The sequence below is a fragment of the Agelaius phoeniceus genome, chromosome 7 (assembly GCF_051311805.1).
Source record: "Agelaius phoeniceus isolate bAgePho1 chromosome 7, bAgePho1.hap1, whole genome shotgun sequence".
Taxonomy (NCBI): Eukaryota; Metazoa; Chordata; class Aves; order Passeriformes; family Icteridae; genus Agelaius; species Agelaius phoeniceus.
Genome location: NC_135271.1, coordinates 23,908,122 through 23,920,519, shown reverse-complemented (window position 1 = coordinate 23,920,519; position 12,398 = coordinate 23,908,122). Strand labels below are relative to the sequence as shown.

At 37.9% G+C, this 12,398-nt stretch overlaps 1 protein-coding gene across 3 annotated transcripts in view; it reads right to left on the bottom strand.

Annotated features, from left to right (window-relative positions):
* AOX1 (aldehyde oxidase 1) overlaps window positions 1-10,561 on the bottom strand; it is a 38,568-nt gene extending 28,007 nt beyond the window's left edge. For all 3 annotated transcript variants that reach the window (XR_013183012.1, XR_013183013.1, XM_054636430.2), the window contains exons 1-10: window positions 10,461-10,561; window positions 9,471-9,528; window positions 8,417-8,513; window positions 6,199-6,307; window positions 5,535-5,661; window positions 4,586-4,647; window positions 3,903-3,983; window positions 2,985-3,065; window positions 1,788-1,932; window positions 1,526-1,618 (exon numbers count right to left, since the gene is read on the bottom strand). Coding sequence is in view for 1 of the 3 variants with exons in the window: in XM_054636430.2 (XP_054492405.2) it covers window positions 1,526-1,618; window positions 1,788-1,932; window positions 2,985-3,065; window positions 3,903-3,983; window positions 4,586-4,647; window positions 5,535-5,661; window positions 6,199-6,307; window positions 8,417-8,513; window positions 9,471-9,528; window positions 10,461-10,520 (913 nt within the window). In the remaining 2 variants the exon portion in view is untranslated. The remainder of the gene's footprint in view (window positions 1-1,525; window positions 1,619-1,787; window positions 1,933-2,984; window positions 3,066-3,902; window positions 3,984-4,585; window positions 4,648-5,534; window positions 5,662-6,198; window positions 6,308-8,416; window positions 8,514-9,470; window positions 9,529-10,460) is intronic.
* Window positions 10,562-12,398: the final 1,837 nt, after the last annotated feature.

The following is a 12,398-nucleotide window of genomic DNA, read 5'->3' as shown; positions in this document are numbered from 1 at the left end:
AGAAATTATGAAATAGAGACTAATACCTCACCTCTTCTGCAGAAAGGAAAATCGCTTCTGTGCTTCCAGGTGCACATCCCAACTGCTTCCCTTGCACCTTGCTTTGACTGAGTAAACATTTAGGAGACATCACACAAAGGTGAGTCAACTTCAAAATGCTTTCAACAGACTTCCTATTCTAAAGCATGACTTTCCATCCTAATTTGATCTTGCTCTGCATATGAACATTCTAGTTATTCTTCTAAGGTGGGGGTAGGTAGCGTTGGCAGCAAAAACCCAAATAGTCCTAACAATGAAGACAGTATCATTTTTCCCACTAGAAAGAGAACTCACATGCATTTACTTGAGAAGTTCTTTGTAAGATTATACTTCTAATTTTTTTTTGTAAAGGGTACACAGTTCCCTTCTATTAAAAATAATTATTTAATAATAAATGAATGTTTTCAATTAATACTGGGATTCAATTAAATGTATAAATGAATATATAAATAAATTTAATTCATTTTAATTAAGCAAAGTAATATTCAATTTTGTGTATTTAAAAGAAAAATTTAATCAAAACATATTTTGCATTTAAATCAAACATAAATTTGCATTAAAGAGAGGGAATACTATTTCTGACTGGCAAACTAAACTGCATATCTCTTGTTTTAGGACTAGTAAGTCTCACCTTCAAATACCTGGGTCTTATTTACACACTTTAAAGAAGGAGTAAGAATTCTCCCAGCTTCTTTTCAATTCTTAGCTACTTTTCAGCTAAGAATAAACTAGTCTTTGAATAGAACTGGATGATTGACCAGAAATAAAATAGATATTCTAAATGCAATGACAGAACTATCAAACACAGCTTATCGCTTAAAAAAATGTGGCTTCAGGCATATAGCAAATAATTTCATCAGATACTACTTCCCTTAAAAATTTGGCTATAAGCTAGTTCAAGGTAATTTTTATTCAATTACTTTAGACTATTATGGTGAGTTGAGACCTGTTCTGGTTGTAGTTCTAATCCACGAGAAATTATTTAAAATCCAAAACCTTGTCTAAGTAAAAAAGCCTCCATGCTTATTATAAACATATAAGTTGAGGTACAACATTTTTAAGCTATTATAATTAATGCTGTTATGATTGAGAACAAGATTAGTTAATGCATATCAGTGATGCCAGTTTAATCACAGCCTTTTTTCTAATGTAACCAAGTATGCCACATGTTAACTCTCCCTGTCGCTCTGTATGGCTCTCTCTCTGCTATTCAGCAGTCACAGAGCAAATCCTGCATGACTGATCACCAGAACCAGTATTACCAGAATAATCACCCTCACACTAAGGCCCCAGATAACATTGCTGGTCAGCTCTGCACTGAGTCAGGAAGACAAAACCATCCTGCACTGTGTTGTTGGCAACAGCCTCCTTGACCTAGGAAAGAGCCAAGCATGCTTAGGAATGAGTTGCTCAGCACTCTGGAATGGTGCAGCATTCCTTACTGCAAAGAAATCCTCTATTTCAGGAAAATGTAAAGTCTACTGACCATCATTTGTGTATTTCAGCACATTCAGATCAGGGATCCTTGCAGGAGCAATAAGAACTGGATGGAACACACCTCTGAGTTTCATGTCAGGTCCTACAAGATAGGAATAGACATAGACAAAAGGTTTTTCCATAACGACAACTCCCACATACTGGAATGTAAGCTTAGGGATGAAGATGCAAAAAGAACCACAAATGTAGCCCCAGTCCTCTCATGCACACTGGAACTAAAGCAACAGGAGCTGTTCTGATCACATACATACCCACATTGGTGTTCCCAACCACAAGAGGTGCTTTAGGGTAGGTAGCTTTCAGATCCAGCAGTTCATCCAAGCTTACAGGAGAAATCCATGTTACTCGCTCTCCATGAAAAACCAGAGTTCTTTTTGGTTGATTTTCTGCCATTCTCTGATGGAGAAACATAGCAGATTTAAATATTTAGACATATAGACAGAAGTGAGGTCTAATAGACAATGGACTGAAAGTCAAAAATGTTCTTAAACAACAGCAATTCTACATAATCCTTTAAAATTGGATAAAAAGGGGACAGAAATGTTATGCTGGCTAATGTTTGCACAGTGGTGAAAGGTGAGACTGTGTGGGTAAAATGCCTTCAAGTAATTCCAGTGGGCTAATAAACAAGAATGATAATAAACAGTCCCCTAGCAAAAGATGTAGGGATAGATCCTGCAATTGCTAAAACTGTTAGAAAAGTGATAAAAAAATACTTAGTGGTAGTGCTTGGAGAGCACCAATGGCACTGACAGCAGCATCCCCTTCTACATTATGCACGCACTTAAGTGCCTCTGGTTGTTCTAGCACTGTTTACTGATCACTTGGAAATAGCTTGTGAACCAGTGCTGGTACAAACACACAGTCAAGAACTCTTGTCCTGCAGTTATCAACCTTTCTCCAGAAGCAGTCACCTAACTACAGACTCTGGCTTTGGATCTCTACAATGGTAATAAAGTAAAACAAACAGCTTTCAGTTTTTCTAGAGCAAATACTGCAGTCAATAATTAAGGATGCCTAATGCTTTCCATTCCAGTTGTTTATTTCTTTGGCATGCCTTAATCACTGGGGCTAAACACTCTCTGATCTGGGTGGCCATCTGAGAACAGACTAACACAATTATTAAGCCACAAAATTGTTTTGCAATGTTAAAAATTGTTTGTCATTCAGTTTGCTGTGAAGTATTTGTATCTTCAGCTGCTGGACTGAAAACTCAGTTTAGGTTGCTTCTTTATGTTCTCACCTGACACCTAACTCTGCAGCTTCATTTCCCCAGTTTGACTTTTTTTGGTATGTGAATATTCAATAAGCTTACTGGACAAAAACCAAAAAGGAGTATAATAACATTAAAACGTTTTGACATTTCTTCTGATGAATTACTGCTAAGCAGGACTTAAGAATTAATTCTGAACAGAGCATCAGAATAATCTATAAGCAGCAAAAGGTACCATTAGTTCTGGAGGGAATATAAGCTCCTGGGTGGGATCTAAGGGCTGGAATTCATCTGCTGAAAACAGGCTGGTGGACACCTTAAAAAGGAGACAAGAAAAGACCAAGAATTTTCTCTCATCATTAATTTCATAAAACAATAATAAAAGCAAAACCAAAGCCAAACCAATAGACTGCCACTGATGCTAGTAAAAAAATTAGTCATTTCATTATAATTTGGATTTGTTTTTAAATCACTATGCATCATTTGGAGGTGCTGAGGTGAAAGAAGTGTTCACAATATTTTCTTAAATTTTACTGCTAACACAAATGACAGTGCAGAAGCAAGCAACTGAAGGACTGCGGACTAAGTACAGGCTTCCTGTAGTTCTACTATAACAAAGTAGTTTCATGCCAACCTAAAGTACTCAAAACCCAAAGAAGTAGATCAGATATTACTGAAAGAAAATTAAGAACAAGGTGAAGTATTTGTATAGATAAGAGGTTTCACATAAAATCACAATCCTAGCTCTAATTTTTAAGTGTATCAATTCTTCAGAGTCAAGTCAGCAGTTTTCCTAAGAGACCAGTATTCAGAGCATCACTGATCATTGATTTAAGCAAATTTCACATATGCCCTAATGTCTTTCACAATATAATTCTCACTGTGTTGGTAGAGCTCAGACTATTAATAGTACTGAACCTGAAGAGCTGTTCAAATCTCAGCTCTGGAGACCCAAACTACCTTATATGAACTATCTGACACAGACAGTGCTATCAGAGCCTCATCATACAAATTTACACATAGAATCCTCAATTTTTCAAAATATTTCCAAATTTCTTGTGAGGAATAATAAAATATCATATTTATCAAATACTATATGCAATATTCTAAGTTTTATATTGAAGTAGGGCGAGTAATATATTTAAAACTTTACCTTCTCTTCATTGTCAAACAAATCATCTTCCTGATCCAAGCAACTTTTTCCATTTGCTTTCCTTTGACAACAAATGGATTGCTAAAATAGGAAAATCCCATTAGTGAAATACTGCCCAGGGTGGCAATGAGTTAAAGCTCATAAGATAAAAGTGACTCTGTATTTCCATAAAGTTCTAGATGAAGTTTAATAACAAGCTGAATTAGAAGGATTAAGTGTTAAAGGAGTGATATTAAAAAAAAATATTTTAAGTCATCAAATGTTGACATCCTTAATACAAAATAATTCCCACTGTGTAGAATTCTTTTGACATTGTGAGAGCAGATGTAGATGGTCTGTATTGTTTCCTTTACCACCTGTTCACTCCCATTTTTCCTTGGTAGGTTTCTGACACATTGCATTGCATGATAAATTCTAAGAATGTAGACTGAAATTGTGCTTTGATTCATGCCAGTACTAACCCACAGTAAACCACATGGAGTTACTTCAGATTACTCCTCATAATCCAGGTTAGACATCATGTTCACTTGTGTTTATCAATTTTTCTAATGGGTTAGGCCATTTACTAAGAATGACACCTTTAAACAGAGGGAAGGGATGATCTCAGTGAAAATCTTGATGGCTTGTATATGCATATACACTGATAGCCCCAATCTAGCACTCCTATTGCCACTACTTCTTACCTTACAGAAGGTTTTACAGGCATCTAGGATTGGCCTGTATCCAGTACAGCGGCACAAGTTCCCTGAAGGAAGGAAATCAGTCAGAAAAAGCTTTGCTCTAAAGACATGGCTTTAGAACGTCATATATTTATGTGAGTCTTATGTTTTTTAAGCTCAAGGAGAAGTGTCAGCTCTCAAAAAGACAAAATAGAACAGTGGCACAAGACTTAGGACCTTGCAGCTCCTAACAAAAAATGCTGTTGTTTCAAGGGGAGTATGAAATAGTTGAGATCTGCACTACAGTGAATGCTGGCTCCAGGTCAGTATGCAGGAGAATAAGAGATTGTCGAGTATTTTTTACCCACTCAAAACGTTGTTCTCTTTCCCCCTGACTTTTGTTCTAGAGGGAAAGGAAACTAACATTACACCTCTAAGCTCACCACTCAGCAACAGGAAATGTCTTTGGCTCCACTGTGACTCTAGAACACAACAGATGACAGAAGGATATTTTACCTACAATAAATGCTCACACTTTCCCTTACTGAAGATAAGGCAGAGAGATGCAGACTCTCTGTTTTTAATCCTACTGCAAAGGGCCTGTCCTGCAAGGTTTATGACATTCTCAACACCAGGTATAAAGGGACCTTGGAGATGGCTCAGATGCAGCTGCTTCTCCAATATAACATAATTTTTGCACATCTGATTTTAAGCATTTCAAAAGACACATATGGGGATGTTTTGAGCACCTGAAACAATCCACAGCTCTGTGTTTCATTTTCCAGGATAAAAGAATGACAGGGAATACAAGATCTCCATCCAGCAGCAACTCTTCTAGAAAGCACAGCTTGTAAGAGTACATCCTCCATGCATGCAGACATGTATACTCACACAGACAAGCACTCAGATAGACAAAGCACCTGAAGAAATGCTTCAGGAACACACCTGCAAACTAAAAAGTGGCAATATTTACCAGCCAGAGCTGCAATCATCTGCTCTGAACTTGGTTCTGGATGGTTTCTCAGCAGAGTGTATATGGACATCACCATTCCAGGTGTGCAGAAACCACACTGGGAGCCATGGCACTTGGCAAGTCTTTCCTGAAATGAAATACCACAAACAACACTCCTTCCAGCACTCATCTCCATTCTAATGAATGCTCTCTTAAATGGGAGATGCCATACAAAATGTTGTCTTGGTAATAAACCAGACTTTTTAAGTAAAACACTTAAAGCGATATCAAATGAAAATAATTATTTTGGGTGTGATGTTGATGCACATCTTACTAAAGGAGCTAATTAACCTTCAGCAGACTTCTGTCTTTTTTGCACCTATGCTAAAATATGAACCAAAGGGACATTGTCCAAGATGTGTTATTGGCCCAAAGAGAGCAAAGCCTGACCCACTCCAACAATCATCACATACCAACTACTTGATCAGACTGCCAATATTAAAGTAAGATCTGTCAGCAGCCTTGATCAATCAGCCACCAGAAAACAATGTTGCCCTCTGTTGTCACTTAGAAGGGAAAACAACCATCTTATGAAATGCCTATGCCCTAAAAGCACTGGCACTAAATCCATTCCATCCAAAAAAGAAATCAGTAATCTTCCTATACAGTGATACTGCACTCTCACCTGAACTGGATGAATTCTGGTTTTTGTACTTCCAATACCTTCCACTGTAGTCACTGCGGCACCATACAAGGAGCAAATGGGAAGCAAACATGCATTGGCTGAATAGTGTCTTTGGAACATAAAGGAGAATAAAGAACATGAATATTATTTTAATAAACAAGTCTGACTATTATTTAACAGTCAATCAGGACATAGTTCATACTTACAAAGCAGCCACTATTAACATTTGGAATGAGAAGCAATCACTTTCTAGCTCTGTCTCTTGTCCTCCATATAAAAGCATATCTATGAGGACAATTCCATGGAATTTACATCTTCCTTAATACCTCAGTCTTTTCTAATTACCCTCTTGCCCACAAGGAATCTGTCAACTGTATTTTGAAGGAGGAAGATAGGGAAAAGAAGATTGGTGTAGTCATTAGAAGTAAAGAATTACTGCACACTACTGCAAATTTATAATCAAAATTCCGATCCAAAGGAAATTCTGATATAAAGTAAATATCACTGTTCCTAAATAGGAATTATGTTGCAGTAGAGAAGGCCATGATACACAGAGTATCATCACACAATTTCAGAAAGCTTCAACTCATAGAGCAACACCATACCACTTCGGAGAGCTTCAAGCATCTGCCCATACAGAGTAACATCGTATGACTTCAGAAGGCTGCAAGTATCTGCCCTTCTTGTTCTTTAGCCCAGCCTTTTATACCACTCATGTTGATGCATTGCACCTGTGTGCCCTCTGTTCCCTTTGGTGATTGGTCAGTGCCCCTGGGCACTTCAGCTCTCATTGCTTTTAATGCTGCTCACCTGACCTGACACAGTTGTAGCCCATTGGGGATGAGGCTCAGCCGCAGTCCCAAGCCCCAGTCCCAATCACCCCAAACTGTGTACCTTCAGAACAACACACCAAAATGAAAATTCTTCAAAGCATTTAATAATTTCAATAAAATTATTTAAAATTATTGTTTTTAATACAGTTTATTTTTTTTCAGTAGTCTGCTTTAATTTTAGCTCTTTCATTAACTTTAAACATTTTCATTTGTGTTGCATTCCAATGTAATGTAACTGTACAAAAGGAAACTGGAATGTTTTTTCCCCACCCAATAAACACTTCAGCGTACAATGACATGTAACCATTTAACAATTTGATTGATGTTTTCTCAACTTAAAAGCAATTTATTCCAGTCTTTAGCTTAAGGACTCAAACTCCAGGTTTCAGTTCAAAATCCTTTTTTCTGTGGGTGGGATGTAAGGGATGGAGTTCAGTATTAAAGGGCTGGTAAGACACACTTGTGCCTACCCTACCTTCCCACCAGTTATATGACAGTATGCTGGTTTTGGCTGGGATAGAGTTAAATTTCTTCATAGTTTGAAACTGTGCTCTGGAATTGTGCTCGAATGGTGCTGATAACACAGGGGTGTTTAGTTACTGCAGAGCAGGGCCTACACAGAGTCAAGGTCTTTTCTGCCTCTCACCCCACCCCACCAATGAGGAGACTTTGGGAGACAAGAAAGTGGGAGGGGACACAGCTGGGACAGCTGAACCTAAATGACCAAAGTCATATTCCATGTCATATGGCATCATGTGCAGCATATAGAATTGAGGGAAGAAGAAGAAGAAAGGGTGGAGGTTTTGGAGTGATTGTGTTTGTCTTCCCAAGTAACCATCACAGATGATGGTGTCCCAGCAGTGGCTGGACATCTGCCTGATAATGGGAAGTAGTGAGTAAATTGTCTACTTTACTTTGTTTGCACAAGCAGCTTTTGCTTTATCTATTAAACTGTCTTTTCTCAACCCATGAGTTTTCTCCTTTACCACTCTGATTCTCTGCCCCATCCCGCTAGGGGGAGTGAGTGAGCAGCTGCATAGTCCTCAGTTACCAGCTGGACTTAAACCACCATACAGAGCTGCAGGTAGGAGCCACATTCCAGTGGTCAAGCCAAAGGGTCTTAAACTAATGCCTCCTACGACCTCTTGCAGGGGCTATTAGTATTTGTAAGTAAATAAAGCATTTGAGTTCAGCAAATTTACAATACAGCTGAATCAACAGCAATTTTTACGGCATTCTCCTATTGGATTAAAGTGACCTTTCCTCTAGATACTTTTACTATTAAGTACAAGTTCTACAACTCTGTTTTTAAGGTTTCATATCTGGAAATGGTATCAACAACCATAAATTTTTCTGCAGGTTTCAAAATATTCTGTTGAGGATACCGTATCTTCTTTGAAGCTGGCTCATAAGTTGATATCATCACTGTGCAAGCACCACAGCCACCTCCTCCACAGCCATACTTGGTTCCTGTAAGACGGACTGAAAATGCTGTCATTAGGGAAAATAATTATCTGGTTCCATTCTGGGCTTTATTCCACTCAAAGGCTTGAGACAACCCTTTTTTCCTAAACTCCTAAGGAACATAGAATTTGTTTGGTATCAGCATATGTACTGGATTCTGTTCTATATTGGAATAAATTTTCAGTGAAAGCAAGATAGAAGCTAAGAAGTTACATGACCAAAATCCTCTTCTCAAGAAAACAGAAAACTTGATTATAATTTATTTTGGAAGAGGAGTAAGTTGGGACAGAAAAGGGAAGTGAAAATTACTTCTCCAAGTGAAAATTTGAAAGGAAGAAATATGTAATGGGCAAACCAGCTGTATATCTGAAATTCCAGTGGAACACTAAAATTTCCCAGTTTCTCTCAGAAGGCCCATTTATAGACAGGATATTTGCCTTGCATCTCATCTGAAGGATCACACTTCTGAGAGAAGTGCTCATTTCTGTGAATCTGGAACAGTGGCCAGTCTAAAACTGTGAATCAACAAACAGCTACTTTAATGTTCCAAAGCCACCAAAAGAAAGGTGCCTTTTTACCCCTCAAAATTCCATCAGTCTCAGGTTTTCATCACAAGATCTCCCCTTTACCAGGAGAGAGATTATTACAAAGCCTGGGGACTTTTATTCTGTCAAGTTACTGACCCCTAGGTTTTTAGACTTCTTGATGAGGTGGGAGGGGAGGAACACAGATAGACACATATTCATTGTGCCTGATGGCATAATTTATCTCTTTAAAAAGCCAGGCTAAAAATACAGCAGTTCAACTGAAGAATATTTGGATTAAGAAAGTGACATCATTTAGTGCAGTTGATTTATCTTAAAGGAATCACAACTTCCTTAATCTGGTAATTAAACCTTGAATTAAAATTTCTTAGAATTTTACTTGAATAAGGCTTTCATGAGTGACTTTAGGGAACAGACAAGAAAAGGATACGCTTCTTTCGCAGATAAGCCAAGAGCATTTGCTCAGGATCAGCATTTTTCTCTATTATCTACAGCAAGAAAGTAAAAATGAGGTTTTATTAAGAAACCAAGGCATTTCATAATTCAGGGCACAGACTACATTCACACAAGGCCAGAAGAAAATCCTTTTCTGGTTCTCTCTCATAGTACTACACTAATTGCCAAACACCACAGGAGAGTTTGGACTCCTGGAAATTCCTTTTCAGACACAGACACTTCCAGAAAAGAAGTGTTAGGGCACCTTGCAAGTACTAAAAATAACTGCTGCTCAGTGAAATGTTATACCGAGGGAACTGACCTTCGGCCACACTAGAAATAAAAATGCAGAACTTTAAAGACAGCATAAAGAACAAACTAATGATTTGCAGATTTTAAAGTCTCCCTGGCACTCTGACATACTGGAATAAACATTAGAGGAAGTCTGTAAGGCTATCGGCAGTAACGATTTCTTTTCTAATTTTATTTATATTAACTTCACTTGCTGTAAGAAACTGACAACGGAGAGCAACAAGAAATATCCACGTTCTTGATCGAGTACAGTATTTCTTATTTGATCACTTAAAATCAGCTAGTTCCTTACAATTGCTTTGGATCAACAACCAGTCCTTGCAATATTATCTTTATGCTCAATAGTCCAAATTTGGGCACTAAAGTCTTGCTTTCAGTTGTGCCTCTGAAAACCTGACACCATCAAAGATGAGAAGCCAGACATCCAAGTGAAAAAAGGGGTTTGCTTACCAGCCAAGTTTGATACCCAGCTGAAAGTGTGTTTCACTTTGACACGCTTTTTCTCCCAAACACAGCAGAGCTAGCCAAAATGGGATGCAACAATCCAACCTTCTTCTGGAGGTTTGTGTGAGGCTTCGGTTACACTCGTTCGAATAAATCTGAGCTAGCCAAATCTATGCCCTTCGGGGTTGCTTCAGGCACTGCAGCCCCTCTCTCTCCGGCCTGTACTTACCTTCCTCCCATTCACATAGAACACGAGCTCCTGAGCCGCCACAGCCCCTTGCAGCGCCATCGTTCGCAGCCCAGCAGCGGGAGCAGCAGGAAAAGCCGCGCAGCTGGACGCGCCTCGTTATGCGGGGCGGGGCGGGGCGGGGCGGAACCAGGCAGTAACACGGACATTGTTTCCAACGTCCTGCGCTGACTATAAATATTTATTTACTTCAGCCTTCTGAAGCGTTATTTCGGTGTTGAAAAACGAAGTCGTGCCTCGCACTTTCTCAAAGACACAGGTGTTCTTGCAGAGCTAAACAGCAACGTTAACACTGTGCATTGTTATCAGGTTCTTATAATAATATCACCAAGAGTAATTCAAAATTGAGATAAAATCCAGCACTGTAGTGATCATGGGACCAATGTGATTTTTTTGTTATATTTGCACTAACAAAATAATCAGCAGTAAGGTTCAGGTATCATAACCATTTGTAAGAAAAGGTTTAATAGAAAAAATACTTTCCTCTTTTTGTATAATCAAAATATATGGAATTAATTTCCTACAAAATTTCAATTAGATTAAGTAAACATGAGAAAAAACAACTTTAAAACTATAAAAAGAAGTTCAAGTTACCTTATTCTCAGCAAAATTCTCCTAATTCTTGGTGATTGCTACAAATAGATTTTTATGTCAAAAATCATGAGCTGCTTTTTCATCATTTTCCTGGAAAGAGCTTCTAATATATCAAACGACCTGGTAAAATGATCACATATAGTGAAGGTTCAAAGACAATGCAACATTCTTTATGCTGCTTTTATGTTATAATTTTTTGTAACAATAAAAAGAAATGCAACCTAAGAAATAACAAAGTGAGTTTTCTCTGTGTTCTATTATTGAACATCAATTTGAACAACAAGAGTGAGGATGGAGAAAACAAGGAAAGAAGGGCAGTAGCAATAATATGATTTTACAGTTACTTCCGTGATCTTCAGGCCTTTCTTTATACTTTTTTACTTGGAAGGATATCTATACTAAAGGAATGGAAGAAATGAAGGCATAACCCCCCAGGCCTTTTACTTTTATTGAAAATTTCATGCTTGTATTTGGGACACCCTAGCAGTCTAGCTGGTAACACCTGAGGCTGTGTGGAACAACAGGACCTTCACTGAAAAAATAATTAAGCCAATGCCCAATGAGATTATTTATTTTCTGGGAAGATAAAACATGTGCCTCTGTTTCTAGCTTTCAAACCACAGGCAGTAGAGAGAAACAACCATTTAAAAAACCATTGTGTTTTGCTGCTGCAGTGCCAGCACTGGAAACACAAGTTTTAACAGGTATTTCTTGATGGTTTCTAATGACATGGTTTCTAATGCTGCTGATGTCGATAAATAGTAAGCTAGCAAGAACATTTCAATTAAAAATAAAATAAATTAATTTCAAACTTGGTAATAAAAGCCAATGAAAAATGCTTAATAATTTCTATGTGTACTTCTTTCTAAAAAATAACATTGAAAAAGGATAGAATCTATCTTCCCAACCATTTCTGCAACTCTTCACAATAGTCTTGGTGAATGTAGTGATGTACTCAGCAGGTATCAGAAAGAAATAGGTCTGTCTGCTGAAACTTCCCAAATAATGTTAACAGGTGTTTTGCAGTGCAGATGACATTTCCTGGGTAATGAGGTAAGTTTTTTATTGGAAGAATTGTCATACTGATTGAATACTCTATTTGTACTGCAAGGTTCTATATGAAAACACCTTGCTCTACTTACTGCTGTATATTTACAATCTCTACATGATCTTTGCAACTGGTAACCACAGCTAGACAACTCTCTGTTTAGGGAATAAATGTCCCCTTTGTAAACTGTCTCACTAGTGATACATTTAACTCTAAATTCATACATGGAAAGTCCTACAGGATCTTGAGGAAGCTGCCTTAGGGCTACAGACCATAAC